The 19923-nt window shown below is 35.9% G+C and overlaps 1 protein-coding gene across 3 annotated transcripts in view; it reads right to left on the bottom strand.

The window, feature by feature from the left end:
* The window catches only part of Chro (chromodomain-containing protein chromator), a 93147-nt gene that overhangs the window by 5231 nt on the left and 67993 nt on the right, over positions 1–19923 (bottom strand). For all 3 annotated transcript variants that reach the window (XM_081740171.1, XM_081740172.1, XM_081740173.1), the window contains exons 10-11: positions 11984–14497; positions 4684–4794 (exon numbers count right to left, since the gene is read on the bottom strand). In XM_081740171.1, coding sequence (XP_081596297.1) covers positions 4694–4794; positions 11984–14497 — 2615 coding nt within the window. In that variant the 3' untranslated portion in view covers positions 4684–4693. The remainder of the gene's footprint in view (positions 1–4683; positions 4795–11983; positions 14498–19923) is intronic.

Below are 19923 nucleotides of genomic sequence, written 5' to 3'. Positions count from 1 at the left end.
TATTTAAGTATGAAATATTTTTATGTAGGTGTAATCACCGTAAAATGCAACATAAATTAAACGCTAGATACTGATACGCTACAAATATTTTACAATTTACATGAATACCATACCTATTAACAATTCGGGTTTCAGCAGTTTTCATCAATGTCAACTAAGAAATAAAAGCAGAAATGGAATTTGTTTTTTCGTGAATGCAGGCCTTTAATAAGTACGAAAATAATGTCACGAACAGTATAAAATTCCAATAATTTGACTAAAGATAAAAACTAATACTAATTTGCCTAATAGTATTTTTCTAAATGTCATATATAAATAATTTGTCGACTAGATATATATGATATGCAGAGCCGGCTCTACCACATATGCAGTGGCGTATTTACCATTTTGTTTCGGGAGAGGCTTTGCTAACTTTCGGGGGCATTTGCCTGAAAATGTGAAAATTCTGCAAGATATTTCATATACTTTACTATAGTAAGATTTCGGGGGGGCTTAAGCCCGGAAACCCCCCTAAATACGCCACTGTATATATGCAACACGTGCATTTGCGTGGAGCAGCAAGCTTGGATGGTCCGACAAAGTCTGTTATAAGTATATTATTTAAATTAAATATTTCTTGTTGGAAACAGACTTCATGATGATGATAGTTACATTTACTAAGCTGACCTTTTATTTGAATACAACATTCATAAATTATGTTTAGGTTGCATTAGTTTAAGGCCACATGGACAATGCTAAAGCAAATGGTCGAATAAATCCGAGCACAAATTGCTTGATTGTTGTCAAATGCAAGAATTCAATTCTCGAATATTAGTGAATATCTGTTCCATTTAGTAAGTTATCACAGTTTTGATATGAAAGTAATCTTGTTTTTGTCAAAAGCAAGTTCCTTATCATTGAAGATAGAAACAAGGTTTTTAAAAAAAAAAAAAAATGTTAGAAGATGTAGAAGAAAAATCAAGAAATAACATAAAAGAGCTAGTTGCACTGGAATTGCAAACTGATACATCGAGATTGAAGCTCGATAGTGAATTCTATAAAAAGGATTACCATCTTTCCTCTGCAGGTGTGTTTGCCTTATCTTTCACTATCATAATAGATTAACATTTAAAGAAAAAGAAACATACACAACGGAATTGCAGTTTTAGTAAGTATTTAAGCCTTTCTGAGTGCGACTGCACTTACCCTCCCCTTTGTTGTTCATGCTGGAGTAGAATACTTAAAATCATGACTTCTAAGATTTGTTCTTTCTGGAGAAAGGGGGAGGCGACAAATTATGCCATTGCACGAGGCGACAAATTGACTAGGACCTGAATATAGGATGACTCAATTTGAAGTAATGCAGGGTGTTTCAAAATTAATATTAGGGTTTTGAAAGTTTGTAGTATCTATTACAATTAACTTACAATTATAAATATTATATCAAATGAAAGAGCAACTCAAACAGTTTTGTACGCACGCATGTACATGCGTTGTTTCTTCTGTCTGCCGTTAGAAAGAGCAAATAGCAAAGATGGAGACTAGAGAGCAGAAAGCTTTTTGTTTTAATAAAGACAGAACCTGTACAGTGCAACCGTCTGTGTGAAGAATATTAAGGAGACGCTTGCAACTACGTCTTTATTGTTTGCAGTTGCTACAGGTCTAAAGACTACAGACTACGGTTTACGTGCCAATTTTGCAAGTGAAATATTATTGCATAACAATGAAGATTTTCTGGATCGTGTCGTCTTCAGTGATAAATCGACTTTTCACCTAAGAGCTAATGTGAACACTCATAATGTTTGCATCTGACCGTCAGCAAATCCTCAGGAGATGGTACAATTGAAACGAAACTCCCCTAAATTGAATGTGTTTTGTGCCATATGGCGGAAAGTTTATGGGCCTTTCTCGCCTATCGACTAGATGTGTGCCGTGTGACGAATGAATCTCACATTGAACACTTGTAGCAAAAACTGTTTGAGGTGCTCTTTTACTTGATGCATTGCTTATAATTGTACGTAAAATGTAATAAGTACTACGAAGACTTAAAACCCCAAAATTTATTTTGAAACACCCTACATTTCTCATCAACAGTATTGGAACTAAGATGTAAAAAGGAGAGAAAATTTTCCTTATAAAGTTATTGTTTACAACGATATTATTATTAGTCGAGACTATAACTACAACAACAACACGAGTTAATAGTCAAAAAATGTAATCAAATGTATACTCGGTGGCCCAGGTGGCCAAAGTGGCACACACAGGTGTGTCACTTGTTTAATCCGCTCAAGTGTGGACACTAATTAAGATATCGGGATATTATTCTTGCAAATGTGGTTGGTTTATAGTTTATCATATTAATTTCTTTTTCTTCTGGTGTCGAATTTCTTTCCCAAATTTCACCCCAGTCAAAAATTCGAGAATTTTCTAATTTCGAATTTCCTTTACTTTTTTTTTCCTGTAGCTTCCTTCGTTGTAGAAAGACATTCTTAAGACTTGCCAGGTAGATACCTCGGGTGGATATCTAATTGTTGACATCAATTGGACGGGCCTGCGCGCAGTGTTGCCATTTAGGAAAATTAAAATTCTCCTATATTTGGGCAAAAATTAGAAATTTTTGTTTATAAATCCGTACCTGTACGTCCGAGTGCAAGTCAACTTACGCCAATCGAACATTTGTCCTTATTTAACAAACGAAAGTACAGATCGTTACAATGGGGTAATTAGGGGGCGCACGTAAAATTCGTATTTAGGTTCTAGCCCTTGATTTTTCTAGTTTTCCCTTACTTTTCTGTTTACCGTAATATATTTTTGGTAATTAGAAGCTTTGTTCCTTAAATATCGCCATAATACTTGTAGGATATATTAGTGGTATACCAATATTTGATTTAAGATAGTTTGCGTCTGTTTGGCAGCAGTGTTTCCAGCTACAGAATATTTTAATTCCAGATTTTAGGGGGAAATTTTGGAAAAATTATATGTTTTGTCTCTATTATTTCCCTCTTGTTGGCTATATCGGAACAAACGTACCAGTGTCTGGAAGTCTCGTCTTTGCTCTACACAATGCATTATAGAATGTTTCAATAGAATAATTAGGGGAAGTACGGTTGAGGTTTACAGTGGACCTTGTCCTCTAATTGGAAAGATAACTGTGATTTTTTTAAAGGTAGAATGAGATATTTTTAATTGACATGCTTACTTTATTAGATATCGTCACAATACTTGTAGGATATATTAGAGGGATACCAAAGCTTATTTTAAGATAGTTTGTGTGTGTCTGATAATAGTGTTGCTAACTACAACAAATTTTAATTCCAGATTTTAGGGGCAAATTTTGGGAAAAATTCCCTTTTTTATTTCTATTATTTCCTTCTTGTTGGCTACATTCAAACGAATGTACCAGTGTGTAACAGCCTCAGCCTTAGCCTACTCAGCATACCATAAAAAGTTTTACTAGAATAATTAGGGGAAGTACAGTTGAGGTTTATAATAAAACATGTTCTGGAAATGGTAAGAAAATGGTGAATTTCTGAGGTAGAATGAGATTTTTTTTTTAATTTCATGCTTACTTTGTTATATATTGCCATGATACTTGTAGGATATATTCTTGGAGCACTACGGTTTATTTTCAGATAGTTTTCGTCTGTCTGATGGCAGCGTTTTCAGCCAAAACAATTAATTCCCGCTATTAGGTGAAAAATTCGGAAAATTTCCCTTTTCCCCTCTATTATTACCCTCTTATTGGCTACATTGAAACAAACGTACCACTACCTGAAAGCTTCCTCTTTGCCCTATAGAACGCACCATAAAAAGTTTCAATAGGATAATTAGAGAAGCTGTACCCCGGCATATTTGATTTTTGCTTCTGAGGCATAAAAAGTGTCAAAATTTCATGTGTATGACAGAATTTTTTCTTTCCCTCTTTGAATGGAAGCCAGCGACTTCAGAATTTCACTGTACCTTGTCAATACACCAAAGATTTGTTTAGGTGACTTGAACCCATATAGCAGCAGTGGTACTAGATACAAAAAAATTTTGAAATTCGGTTAGGGATTTTTTGTAAATTTTCACCCCTACATTTCCCTCAATAATTTCCCACCCGTTGGCAACACTATAATACAACTTACACCAAAAAATAGCCACATCCATTTTCTTAAAAACAAGGCCTTAACCATATCAATGGAATGAATAGTTTTTGAGCAATAAGTGACTAACTGGAAATGTAGGAAAACGCCAAAAATGACCTGGGGCCGAAAGGAATAATTACACAATTTTGCTCGTATAGGTTCAAAGAAACAAACGATTTGTAAGTTACGAGGGCTTCGACTCAAGTTCTGTTGATTATTTCAATAATCTGCAACATAAATCAATAAATAATAGTTGCCAGAAAAAAACAGACTTTTGAAAAAAAACATGAAAAAGAACGATGTTTTTTATTGAAAAAAAACTTCACAGAAAAAAAACCGTTTTTTTACAACACTAGTCACACGGGACATTTAGAATGAACTTATGAGAATTGTTGATTATATTTTGACCTGTAGCATAGATCGTATATTGTGGCAAGCTTTTTGTCATTCAACTGGGAAACAAATGACTGTTCAATTGGCAACGCAGTGGTGGCTGAAATCACATAGAAAGTGACACCGCCTGTGCCTCTAAGGGTAAGTTAAGTCATTCTATGGAAAACTAACTAGGAAATATTACCTTTTGCAATTCATTTGTCCAGCTCCAAAGCTGCATATTGTTGCTCGTCTACCTCTGTGATGACCATCTGACCATCTGGTAACAAAAGCACGATTCTTCTTGTTTCACCTGCTGAGAAGTGTAAGGCCTACTATTAATTTCATTGTAAACAGAATTCAACTTCAAACGAATATATATATAAAACATCCTTCTAAGTATATATTACGCTCTCTCTCTCTCTCTCTCTATATATATATATATATATATATAAGTTTAGTCAACAGAGTTGCCATCTTAATATCATCAACTACCCCATTCACAATCGTTGCTTTTCATTAGAGAGGGCTGTGACGCACTGAACCGTTGCCTATCTGTTTTATGTAGAGTACAAATGGCTCATTTTTAAAAGTTAAACTGAAATCACAATACAGGACGAGATGTGTTGCTGAACTTCTGTAATTTTACTAAAATTTGTACATTAATATAAATGGATGTTTTTTTTTTTTTTTAATCACTTATGGAATAAATTTACTGTTCCTCAAATTTAAAAAAATTGAATTAAATTTAAAAAAGACAAAATGTAACACACATAAAATGAAAAAAATGCATCAATCATATATATGCGTATTTCTTAAGTATTCATCTGATTTCAAAGTGTTGTTTATTGCTTTAAAAAATACAAATTTGAAATTTATTATAAAGTGCAAAACAGTTACATCAATAAATTGAAATTTCTAGTTAAACGTCAACTGATTATGCCCTTAGGCTAGGGAACGAATAATGAAAGTGAATTATTATGAAATAATTAGTACATATTGTGTATCTTATACTGTTAAACGTAAAATTGTAAATCTTGATATACATCCTTTTGTTTGTGTTTTGTTCATCCCTAGTAATAAACCATGTTGGAATATTAATTTTTTGTTAGTATTGCCGAATATTTTATACAGAACTAACGTTCGATAATACATGAGGACATTTACTACTGTGCGAGCTACTGTGTTTGGTTATCTTCTGGTTGGAAAAGGGCTTCGCAAGTACCTATCTATTCTACATACGAGTAATTCAGCAAATTGCAAATTCGAAGCAGAAAAACTGGTACTTCCCTGTAAGTAAATGAAATGAAATCTTTGAGTTTTACGTCCCACGTATATGCCCGTTAGGCTAAAGGAGACGGTGATGATGAATAATGAATGAAATGGTGGAATGAAGAAAGTGGGAGGAAACGGGAGAACTAAGAGGAAACCCACGCACACGATGTTTGTCCACCACAAGGCTCACTTAACGGGCGCTGGGATAGAACCCGGGACCCCAAGCACCAGAGGTGAACGCTCTACCGCTGAGCCACCGTGGCCCCACATTTCCCTGTAAGTAAAATCATATACTGTGTAAGCCGATCTTTGTAAAAATTATATGAGCATTGTAGTATGTGATTAAAAGATGCATTTCGTAAATCTGTAAATCTCGTATTCTATTGTACTTCAGGATGTGTTTCATTTCTGGTCCTAAATTTCTTGTTCTAATCGTAGATAAATTATATTGTGGCATTTTACTGTATTTGCTCTAAAATGAGAGCGACAGTTACAGTTTTGCTTTCGCTACTTCAATGACGCAATCAGCTTTTACCAAAGTATTAGCAGTCACTTTAGTGCGGTTAGGCCCACCGTTTGTCTTGAATCAGCCATTCTTTGCTCGTTCACTTTAGTGTTATATCATCTTAATTTCTGGAGTTACAAAAATTGACGGTAGTTACTACATCTGGGTATGTGCCGTCAAACTCTAGTCCGCGTTTGAATAACCAGAAGTCCAACCTAAAGCAATATTATCCACCGTGTTAATTGGCGATGGTGCAAAAGCTGATGCTGGCATAACAAAGTGCCTCTGTTCAATTTGTATTCTTTCTTTTCGTTATTTCATCCATTTAGCTGTTTCAGTTTTATACGTTAGAAGTCTCTGTCAAAATTTTGGGCATGCATTGTGAGCACAGATTATAGATCGAGAACCTATTACAACGCTGGAAGAAAAGCCGCACATGAATCAGAGAATGATCTCAATATGCAACATATAACGATACCATAAATTATACGGAAACACAAATTATTCCAAAATTTATACTTCCCTTGCTACTATGTATTCCAAAGTTTATTTTTTATCTTAATAATTTCGACAAGTTGACTGCTTTCTACTGGACGGTAGTAAAGACTGCTAGCTGATTCTTAAGCCAGGTTGCCATGCTGCAAAAATCCTGTAGCTGTCATTAAAAAATCTTGCAACCCTATCTTTCTGAAAGCAAAAATGATATCTCCACCCACGCAGCACTGAACTCTAATAGACAAATATTGACTCTCCTCATTAGAAACGTACATTTTGGCGCGCTTTCCCTCCCCGTCCATAAGAATCTGGCGATTCGGAAGCGGCGGAACTTTTTTTCTTTGTCAGTGGGAGGGCGATAGCAGGTAGCAAGCACGAAAATTGACGACGACCCAGAAAATTGAACATGGTTTGACTCCTTACAACATAACAAAATTGTTACATGTCCCTTTCAAGATTATGTTTATATGGAGAAATATTGTAGGGCTGCAATATATATATATATATATTTTTTTTAATGACAGCTACAAGATTCTTGCAATATGACAACCTCGCTTTATGCTTATTGTCAGCACTTGGTTATACAGGATCCTCTTTTTACGAATTAATAGTAATCATTTCATTGTAGACCTTTTGAAACACCTTAAAAACCTTGGGAAGGGGGGGGTATGGAAAATTGACCTATTAGCCTTCTCTACTACATAGTAATGAAACAGATATTTTCTCCGAAATCCGGTGTTGCCAATAAATTCTAGCTAGCTGACAATTCTCAACCACAGGAGTGCGTATTCCTGCGTGTCACTTGAGAAAGGTTTTGGCGAAAAAGAAAAAAAAAGTAGCGTGGAAACTCCGAATGGTTTGTGTTGTTTTGTTATTTGACACCTTGAGTGAAAAAAATTTTCGTTCTTCCTTTGGAGAGGTACAAAATTCGAACTGGACGGAGCTCTCGACGAAAATAAGGGGTGAGCAAAAGCTGATCTTCTCCGTCACATGAATAAGGAATGGAATGTCTCAAATGTTTTGGTGAAGAAAAAAGTAGTCTGGAAACTCCGAGTGCTTGATGTTGCTTTGTTATTTGACACTTTCAACCTGCTTTCAACAGAATATTTCTTTTTCCATTGAGAAGGAATGATCTATATATGCAGGCAAGTTGGTCAGTGTTTGTTTATTTCCCTCTTCTCTATATAGAAAGAAAGAACCCACATGTGTAAGCCATTAATCACAGTGTAATGGGGACTAAAGCTATGGCAACGTCGTTGAATATAAGTTAAGTTCCAATGTCACTAGTAAGAGGACATGATTGTTCGGACAGTTCCGATTACCACCCACTAAGGTTTTATGATTCTGCAGTTCTATATCATCTTTGACTAGCTATTCTTCTACATAGATAACATGCTATCATTTCTTCTCAACTTGTGAACTATCTACACGTACGACTTCGAGAACACTATTCATTTATACAAAAGTAAACACGTTCGTTAGTTTTCTACTCTCATATGGTTTCAATGTTGGTGAGTTATACATCTGAAACAAATGAACAAGAATGTAGGATTTACCTGCCTCTGGCTGTGTCTGAAAATTGTGAAATTTAATCCTTGTCAACAAATCTATCTATAGTAATGTTCCAATCCTTATCCAGGTTTTCTTTGTTCATACTGAATCTTTTGATTTCTTTTGGTGCAAATATATGATGATCCAAACATTCGTTTCCATTTGAAAAGCCAAGTTACTAAATTCTGTGAATTATTAATAAATGGATGTTTTGACCGAACTACGACCGACCGATGTTCCGAACTACGTGAGCACTAGGGTGGAGCAAAAAATAAGATTTTCGAGTATCGAATTCTAATAGAGCTCAAAAGCTGCGTATTCGCGTGCTAATCAATGAAAAAATAACAAAAAACACACTTTGGACCTTCAGTTCGCGCAACGACCTAAGTTTGAAAAACATGACAAAAAGCACCAAAATTTACCTTTATGCAAGAAACATACAAATATTTTTTTTAAAATTTCTACAGCGTCTAAGTGCTTTATTTTAGTTGTGTGAGGTCATGTTGGTTAATAATTCGTTAATGTGATTGATTTTATACATATTATTTTCATAACGATTTTTGCAGCTCTTTGCTTTTTTTTTTCCCTCCATGAAATGGCTCAGAACTCACCATGAGGAGGTAGCTGTAATTCGAGTTCCACCCACACCCACATTCGAGTATTGTTTGTTGTTTGTGACCGCGTCACACAGTGGGCCAAACCAGGCAATTCTTGGCAAAAACTCGAAAAATGGAGTAAAAGATTGACGCGAAATAATTTGTTATAATGAAACCCTGATAATGTACACATAAGAAGTGGTAGCAGTTTACCATGACCTCATGGCACGCGTCAACTTGGTTATCCGCCAAAGGCGGAGCGGCGCAGCTTAGTGACAAAAGATAGAAGTTGAATTGGAATACGATTATCCCTACAGCGCGTATAGATATTCAGCGGCTGGTAAACATGGTGACACGACCCACAGATATGTATAATTTTGTATATTTAGAATGTTGATGTGTAGTAGTACTACTTAATATCACATTTGGAAAATGCTGTGGTACTGAAAGCATATACATTATGAGAAAACGATAGAATGGCATTTTAGTAGAAAACAAGGCATATCATGTCTGTGATTGATTTTTTTTTTTTTTTTTAATATGTCGTAGCGGAAACATTGTTCTTACTATAATCAAAAAACCTGCACATATTTGGACTTTTGGGAAATATAGCACATGAAAATGTTTCAGGAAAAACGCATTCTGGATGTAGCGCTGCTTTTGAATTGAGTTGGGGCAAATATGAGAATAAGTGTTAGATTATTACACGTCTACTCCCCATGCATGCACTAACAAAGTTGAATACTAGTCAATTCTTGGCATTTTATTCCCAGACCTCATTTGGGGCTATGGCCCCAGGCTCAATCTTGTTCCCAACATCTAGTCATACTTCTCGGGCATTCACCCGCAGAAATAAACTCTAGCTACCAATATTTGATTAATGGTGGCGACATTTTGAAACGCCAATGTTTGCTGAACAATCTACGGATCATAAGGTAGCATCAGATTAAAAATGGTGTTGATCAACTTAGTATTTTGTTTTTGTGATGCGTGAACAGAAGTGAGATTGCAATCAACTGTAATAAGTCTCCGCTCGCTCCAGCTCTGAGTGTTCCAATCAAAGCCCTGAAATGAGCGCACGTCTTGCACGATGCAAGATATGAAACAATAAGCAATGATGGAAGTACAGTAAGGTGTTCCTTTGGTAACCACGAATTGTCCGCATGTATTACTGCTGTTGATGTTGGCATTATATGGAGATTCAAGATTGTGCTGCAGACACTTACTAGTGGCCATGAATACGCGTGAAAAAATTTCGCAGATATGCTCTCGACACGGCACAGGAGTTCATTACGAAATATCCCTAGTACCCAATGCCACCAAATGTCTTAATTCATGGTGCTCGAATCATACAGCATGCTCCACTTCCAATACGTCAACTCAGTGAGGAAGCCCAAAAGCACGGAATAAAGAATTTAAGCAATATAGGGAACACTTTGCTCGTAAAATTTCACGAACGAAGGCAAACGAAGATGTGATACATTTACTTTAATCACATCAGACCCTCTTATTACGAGCCTTCGAAAAGCACCAGAGACGAAAACGTCTCATTTTCATAAGGATGTACTACAATTGATAATGGAATGTTTCAAAGATCCTCACAGGATTACTGAATTACAAATTTGCACCAGAAAAACATTACACCTTACTTCACCAGTACTGACCAATTGGCAAGTTGCCACATTAGCACACCAGGTGTCTCTCCCGACAGTCACACGAAAATCATTGTATACTCCAGGCCCATTCTTGGCCCAAGCTGACATTTGGTACACTTATGCCGCACTTATAGTGCTACCTTGGTACCCAATTTCAAGGATATCAAAATGGGCACTTCCTGAGATATCACTGATCCAAATTTTTCCCGGGATTTCCCGGAAAATGATATTTGATTTTCAAATAAATGTTCCCGACATATCTTGTAGCCTATTCTTTCCTCTTCAAAATGGTATATTTTTTTCTCTCTAGCTCAATATTTACGGAAGGGATATACGGAACCAATTGAGGCTAACAAGGTTCTACAAAAACATCAAATTGTCCATTCTTTTATCACCCTGTACTCTGAAACTACAAGGGGTACACACTACAATTTGGTGCATGATCATCTCTTATAGAGGCCTACATGTACACAAAATTTCATCAAATTTTGAGACGAAGTTTTTTCCCTGAAAATTTGGTTGATTTTGCATGAAATGGCTCTTTCCATAAACAAATTCCCGTACAGAGAATAGGGATCTAGGCTAGATCCTTCATGAAGAAGAGAATCCTTTTCATCAAATGCTGACAATATTCACAAGAAGCAATTAGTGATCTTCACCACTAGCACGGGACGGCAGCCAAGCTTTCGAAATTATTGCACCAAAGTTTTTACCCTTGCCTTTAAAAACTAACTTAAATTTTAGTCAATAAATTTTGAAATAGTAACATCATCTTGAAAAACAGGCGAATTACTGCGCGTAAAAGCAACTACATGGAAATTTTGAAGCTTACGCGCTTTCAGTTAGACTGTCTTATATTTTTTAGTTAAAACATCGTTCTATTCTGCTAAGTAAATATGCTATATATAAAGAGATTACATTGTGAAATTAATATTAGCTATATCAGTCCATCTTCGTTTCCTACTTCTCTAAAAATTGAATATCAGCTCGGCCGTGAATGACTAACATTTTATTTATAGTTAACAAGAGCTATTGTGTCAGAAAACAAAATTATCTTTTATCAAAATTATAATAAACATTACTTAAATTGTACATGTTTAAGTTGAACAGCTTTTCAGTTTAACAATGTTTTACATACTCAGATTTCAACAGTAATAGGACTAAATGAATTTTATGTGGATAGGCGAAATGGGATACACTGTCATTGGGATGCCTGCTTTTGGTATCATAACAAATCACACCTGTTTCATTCATTATTGTCTAACTTAACTAAGTATTTAGCCGGTGTAGATAAGAAAATAGACGGCACACATTAAAACTGTTAAAAGTCGTTACGAAGTTTCTTAAAAAAATGCACATGTAGCTATTTAAACGAAAAGACAATAACATGCATATATAATAAATATTCATGGAAGTAGCATGTCTTACCTTTTGGTGCCTGTTCCTGTTCCACAGCTTCCTGTTCTACAGATGCAACGACTTCTGCTGAATTTTCTTCATTTGGCATTTGAACCACTGACGTCATAAGCAATGTTTCGTCCTCTTTCACGTAAAACTGGGAACACCCGACATCCCTACTAACTTCTTCCGGAAGAAGTTGCGCCACCGCTTCTGCAATTGCAGAGTCCAAAGTCAATAACGCAGCGCTTCCTCCTTCGACATCTTGCTGTTCTGCTATTAACACTGAGTCACTACCATCACATACGGCAACTATCTCCCTCTCGTTCGAAGACGCACACGTTTGAGACACAGTCATTGTTACACCATCTTTCGTGGTGTACGTTGTTTGAGACACTGGTACTGTCACACCTTCTCTACTTAACTGAGGCTTCGCAAGCACTGCATTCTCTACATTAGAAACAGGTACTGTTTTAGCACCAGTGTTCACATAATTATCGGACACTTCTAAAGTCACTACTGGCTCACTCACAATATGTTCTTGCTGAACTGAAAGTTTGCCACCTAGTTTAGCATTTGTCTTTGAAAACGTGGACTCACTAGATTGGCTTGGAACACTCACCACTGTTTGTCCACCTAACAGTCTAGTTATACTTGCTTTTGGTATCATAACAGTCTCGCCTGCTTCATTCACAGTCTGCAACACTACTGTTCCACCTAACTGATTATTTACACCACCCAGTACCAACGAATCAGTCTGTTGGCCGTCAGCACCTGAACAGGAAACAATCACCGCGGAACTTCCATCTGCTTGATGAATAATATTCGCACTTGATTCTTCTTTTATTCCAATTACCTCTGCTCTATTCTCCGCTGCTTCCGACTCGCGCTTCATTTGTTCCTCCGCTTCCCTCTTAACACGAATTGCTTCCAGAAGAGTCTGTAAGTCCCCTGGATCCTTCGGCTCTTCTCCCTCCTCTAACGGTACCCCACTCAAAGGACACAAAGTATATGGCGCGGGTGGGCTTGGTGGTTTGTCGGGGTCTATTGGTGGAAAGTCATACTTATCCCAATCATCCTCTGACTCGCTACTGCTAGCATCTGAAAACAATGGCTTTCGACTGGGATCCACAATTTTCTTCTTCTCTACAACCGGCTCAACCTGTACTCCCTCCTTGATACTTGAAGCAGCTGTTTCTAATGCTTCAGACAATTCTGACGTATCATTTAATTTTATAAAAGTAGAATTGGTTTGATTGGGTTTTCCGTTCAACAATGACGGTTGCAGCTGGCTGAGAACTGGTTTCAACAGCCTTTCTAATGACCGCTGCTGCTGCTGTTTTGGTTTCGGGCCTGGTTTTCCTTTGTAACCTGGCTTTCCACCAGCTCTGATCACAAAGTTAGGCTGTGGAGGTTTCCCTGATCCTGGCGATAACTGACCGACTTTTATTGTAGGCGACACAGGGAGAACAGTAGATTGTTTATTCTGAGGTACTGACACAACAATTTGTTGTTTCAAGGGTGACTTCGCCTGAGGAGGGCAATTACCTATGACCTGACTTCCTGTTTTGACTGGTGACGCTATCGGATCATTTTCTGATTCGTCCACTGAAGAATTCACGGACTCCACACTAACGATTTTTATACTTGGTGCATCCTTCTCAGTATTTTGCCTATCGTCAGGTAACTTTACAACGTCAGACACGATGGGTTTCTTTATAATTCCACTCTGACGAGGAGCATCTGTGGTTGATATTATTACTTGGCTATTGCCTTGTATAAATGATGTTCCTGATTTCTTTATAGTACCGGCCTGACTACTTATAGGTTTCTTTATAATTCCACTCTTTGGAAGCGATGAATCTTTGTTCGACTGATCTGGCTGACTTGTAGATAATGACTTCTTATAAATATCGCTACTTGATGAAGCCACAGCATTTGTTTTTTCCCCATCCACAGAGGTAGAGGATGGTGGTTTCCTCATAACTCCACTACGAGGAGCATTACCTTTGCTTGAATCTGTAATTATAACTACTCCACTTTTTTGCCCTATATCACCATCCAGAGGATCAAGCCCTATTTTACCCTCCGCATGTTTGCCGGCCACCATATAAACACCGGAAGTTAATTTAGGTAAAGATTTCGGATTTACTTTCAAAACACCTTTAGCGTTGGCAACTAGTACTGGATGACTAGGTTTTAATGCCTTTTGGTTACTTTTCGGTTTCTCAGCTGTCTGTATGCTTGGTTTACTTGCTGATGATGTCACTTGAGAGGCAGTCTTCTTCACTGTTGCTGGAGATTTAATACTCGGTTTGGCAGTGATCTTCTCCAAATTTTTTGTAGATTCAGCAGCAGGCTTCCTCCCTGGTTTCTTGGGAGTTGAAGCTGATACTGAGTCTTGCTTCTCAGTATCACTGTCGCCGTAGTTCGAAGGAACATAGTCATCACTTGCATCGCTTCCTTCATCCAAATCGTACTTCAACTTCTTTCTTACTGTGGTTTCTGGTTCACTCTCATCCGAAGAAGACGGACGTCTCTTACCTGTTGGTTAAAAAATAAATCTCAGTAACTATTAGATAAAAGATCGAATATTGTTATCTTTGTAATGCGCCAAAGGTTATTATTTTTCTTTAATATATTTCCAAACCCACTGTTTCATTATTCATTACTTCTTGAACCGCTTCTTAATACACTTTTACTTTCTTCTTTTTAGGTAAAAGAATAACTTAGCACTTAGGCTCAAAATTTAGTTTTCTGAGGAACTGGACAACTGTACACAGAACTTCGATCTTTCTTGTTGAAACAAACAGTGCTTCCATATTCACTCTAGTTTTTTATTGAACTAGGTGGGTCGAATGCTGTGGAAGTTACAGTGCAATGTTAGTAAGTATAAGATTTTATTGTTTGCAATATTTATGATGTAGTCCCATTGCTGGCCTTTACCTAAATTTAAGTTTTGAAATTTTGGTCCTGATGAAGAACGAACTGTATACTTGTCTTTCTATAGGCACCCCCCCCCCCCCCCCAAGAATGTTAATTTGTTTAATGGAAGCTAAAATTCACCCAGGTGTTTCGATAATCCTGAAACTGCTCAATTCTTGTTTTTACAGTCTCTAATCTATTTTCTATTTTAGTTTCAATGTTTCTTCGTCACACCTATCTATGTAAGTTTGGTCACAAGTACATACTATCTCGTAAATGCCAAAGTTTACTTTTGTGTCTACATAGCAACTTTTGTACTTGTCAGAAAATTTTCCATATTTTTTGGTGATTTGAAGGCCACTCTAAAAGCATATTTTTGTGCATGTTTTGCATTCTGGAGGAGAATTCAAGGAGACTGGGAAGTGGGAAGGAGACTTTTCTATTAATTTGAAGCTTTTGTCCTTTTTTCTACATGTTAAGAGCCTTTTGTTCACTTTTATCTAACGAGAGTTTATTGTAACCATTTGAGACCAATTTTATACACAGAATCTAGCCATCAATACGATGGCTACCAACAAAAAGATACTACAAAACAAGGAAACTAACAAGTCAACTAGATTCTGTATATAAAATTGGAACTTCAAAATGGCTATAATAAACATTCGCTAGATAAAAGTTAACGGACAAAAACTTGAAATTAATGGAGAAATAATAATAATAATAATAATAATAATAATAATAATAATAATAATAATAATAATAATAATAATAATAAAAGGTCTACTTTCCGCTTTAGACAGTATTTTCCTACTGAATGAGAAAAATGTACAATAATACGGTTTTAGAGTGGCCTTCGAATCACCCAAAAATATGAGAAAGCTTCTAACAGGGTACAAAAGTTATTATGCAAACGCAAAGTAAACTTTGGCATTTACAACAGTATATACTTGTGACTAAACTTACATTGGCATGACGAAAAATCATTGAAACTAGAATAAAAAATATATTAGAGACGATAAAAAAAAAAAAAAAAAAAAAGACTCAAACAGTTTCAGGATTATCGAAATACCTGGGTGAATTTTAGCATTCCATCAAACAAATCAACATTCTGGAAGGGAAAAAAAATCGCCTATAGAAGACAAGAATGCGATTCGTTCTTCATCAGGACCAATTCTTAAAACTTCTGTCTGTGTGATCTGGATAAAGGTAGCTTAGACAAAATGGAACTACATCATAAATTACAGCAAATAATCAGATCTCACACTTATTATCATTATAGTGTAACTTCCATAGCGTTCGATCTACCTAATTCAATGTTAATGGATATGGAAATACTTTCGTTTCAACAAGGGAAGATGGACGCTCTGTGTAGCTTTCCAGTCCCTCAAAAAATTAAATTTCGACCTTAAGTGCTGAAGTTATTCTTGATATCGAACACAAGGAGGAGAAAAACTGAACTAAAAACCCCTTCAAGAAGTAATCCGGAGGACTACATTAATTAAGGAAAGAGTGGGTTTTGTGAAATATATAACAGGAAAATAATAAGTCGAGACGCACCACATTTCCTCTTTTTATAACTTAGTGCGTTAACAAGACACATTAACTAAATAATTACTATTATTTATATATATATATATATACACACACACACATATATATATATATATATATATATATATATATATACACAAAGTCAATTTCTTTCAAATAATTTTAACATATCCTCAAAACAGTTCTCTCGTAACTAAATGGTAGCATTTTTGTCTGTGACGAGGGAGGTCCAGATTTGATTCCTGATAGGGTCACATGTGATTCATATTCTACATTATTTTGTAAATCCACTGCTCATGTAAGCTTGATGTCGAAAAGAGATGGTAAGCCTAACACAAACCACAGTGTTTCTACAGAATATTAATAGGCGACAGAAATATACACAACTTTGAACACTTGCAATGGTTTTGACTGATTAGTATTTCACGCTGTTCTTAGAATGAGAATTCATAAACGGAAACACGATGGAGACAGATTAACGAAACTGACAGCTGTGTCAAAATTGAGACTTCTTTTGTGTGATGCTCAAAATACGTAATAATGTAACATTTCTCTTTAAAAATTAGTGAAAATCTACGAACACTGCAAAGAAGTAAAACTAAAGTAACTATACACTCACTAAGTTAATTATATTTATATATAAAAAGTATGATATCTCTTCAGAAAAAGAACTTCGATCATTATATGAAATGAAAGGAATTGTTTAATTTCCTACGGTTATGTCTTGTACGTCACACGAGACAGATGATTTGAGCAAGAGAATAATCGAAGGAATTAACTAAAATCCAGAAAAGTGGGCGAGAGCGTATCGAAGACACCTGAAAACAGTTGCCACGTTTCGTATGAATTATTTATCCGAAAAAAAGCGAATACACGAACTTGTCCATACATTACAAAAAGACATTATAAACTCTTTCTCTAGAATGCTTCGTAAGTTATGAAGGGTATGAATTAGAGAACAGAAAAGAGAAATGAAATTTCTGATTTAACGTCATCATAATCTGTAGGCTGAAGGAGACGGATGTTATTGAAGGTGATTAATTGTGAAATGATGGGCGGAATGAAAATGTGGGAAGAAAAGGGAATCCACGGACATGATGCTGTCCAGCACAAACTCAAAGTACTAATAGGGAACGGACATGAAAGTGTCATCCGGATATCTTAATCAAACCTAGTTCATTCGATAAACATAACAAAGACATGTTCATGCACAAAAAATTAGGTACCATGGACAACAGAGTAATTCCCTGGAGGCCATTAACCCTGTTGGTGTAAAGGAAATTGTAGACTTGCAGTGAAATAGCTATTGCATCAACACTGGTTATCGGAAAAGTCATGGTTTATAGTTCATTCTCTTCATCATGAAACAAGCTTTCCAGAGGTGCTATGTTTGGGGCCCATAACGTACCTGAACAGGGAAAATTGGGAGAATGTCGGGAAAATACTCTCCTAAATTCCCTCCCATCAACTTTGAATCCCTCTGAGTGGCCCCGGGTAGAAGCACACAATCCAAACATATCTCGAAAAATATATTATAGGAGATAGGAAATGAGTGTACCAAGTTTTGTTTTGCATATTCATATATATTACAATACTTTCAACTAACATTACCATTAACCCTGCAATACGCGCGCGGGCTACTATTGTAGTCCAGCGTTTTTGTTTTTGTTGCCGCCAAGTAGTTCGAGATGCTAACACAAAGGGTGTCTGTGTACCTTTCTATCAACCATCGTTCTGCGCGTTTAGTGTGTAATCGAACATAAAATCGAAAGGATCTCATTGTTATTCTGCTTGAAAGTTTCGTGGGCTACATCTGTAGCCCGCGCGACTATTGCTGTCATAAGTGTTCCAAAATGTCAAAAGTTTTTTCATCATAGTTCGAGTGTTGATCAGATGATCAATGAGCTTGCAAAATGCTAGTTCTGATGGGGAATGTTTTCTAGATGGAGACAGTGATCGTGAAGATCATTTAGAGACCGAAGAAGTGCATTTTTCGGACACAGAAATAGTTAGTGAAAATTCAGAAGATGCGACTGAGAATTCCGGGCGGCAGGGATCACTGATTTCTGTTGATGATAATGGTAGTACAGACAGTTGGGAACTAAATTATTATGTAACAAATGACAATTTCAAATGGAAAAAAGACACTCCTACTCATAATATTCGCACCCATGCTCATAATATTGTACTTCGTTTTCCAGGAACTAAAGATGAGGCAAGGTTTGCGTCGTTGCAACTTTAAAGTCTAGAACTTTTAGATGCAAACATTTTGAAACTTATAGTTGATTGTACCAATATTTACACTGACAGTGTTAGATAGAGACTTGTACGTGACCGTGATCCAAAACTTACAGACGAGACTGGAATATGTGCCTTTATTGGTACTTTGATGTTTTTGATGAGTGGTCAATACTTGAAGGAAAGTATGCATTGTCCATTCATTACTTGTGTGCAGAACATGTTTAGAGGGACATGAATAGGGAAAAAGAAAAATATATGAATGTAAATAGCCTATATATAATTATGTAAAATCGTAATCAAGCTTTGATAGCAAGAAATCATAAAAAATATTTCGCTGAAACAGTGTATGTTTTATGGACAATACGTTTATTTGTAAGCCTTGTTTGTAAAATTTTTGTAAAATTATTCATATTTTTTTAAAGAATTTTGACACACATGTTTACGATAAAGGAAAGTTTACAATGCGCCGGATTGGTACATTTACTGCTAAATACAAATAACGTTTACAGTCTTATTCGCATATTACTTTTGAAAAATGAGTTTTTTTGTATATACATAGCTTTTAAAATAAACATATTTCTCAAATTCTGTGCAAAAACCCTTAAAACAGTTTATAAATACAATTCTCTACAAGAAAGACAGAAATATTAACGAAGCTAGGCAATAGAATAGAATAAAAACAAACGGGCTATCCATGTCAAAAATCCGCGCACGTATTGCAGGGTTAATCGATAAGACATATAAATCATATTCTCATTAAAACTGCTTAGAGAGTTCTCGTAGACATGCTACTCAAAACAACATTTATGCGAATTTCGTATCTCAAGCCAATCAGAAGATAAAACTTGTAGTTAGTATTAGAATTTTATCCGCATTAGACACATTAAGAATTTCTAATGCAATCTAACAGAAAAGTACTACAATGCGCATTTTCAATATTTCTAACAAGATGATAAATTAAGTAAATTAAGTACCAGCAGACTGCACTATTTTCCATATCTTTGGAATGGATTAAGACATGAAATTCGTGTAAAGAGCAATGATTCTTATGTCTACGGGAAATTTTATATAGTAAGATGTGCGAGTTATGTAGGTACCTTTTAAAATATTCAAATTTTTAACTTATAATTTTATATCTATTTGTATATCGCTATTATGATATTTAGGGCATGTGTGTTTCCATATTATCCTTATCTATATTTTTATTGTTATATAAAAGCCTGCGTATTTCAAATGTTTCTGATGTTGCGGTG

This window comes from Thermobia domestica, chromosome 15 (genome assembly GCF_964235325.1).
Source record: "Thermobia domestica chromosome 15, izTheDome1.hap1.1, whole genome shotgun sequence".
NCBI lineage: Eukaryota > Metazoa > Arthropoda > Insecta > Zygentoma > Lepismatidae > Thermobia > Thermobia domestica.
The sequence above is the reverse complement of the archived record's forward strand: the minus strand, read 5'-3'. Positions and strand labels throughout refer to the sequence as shown.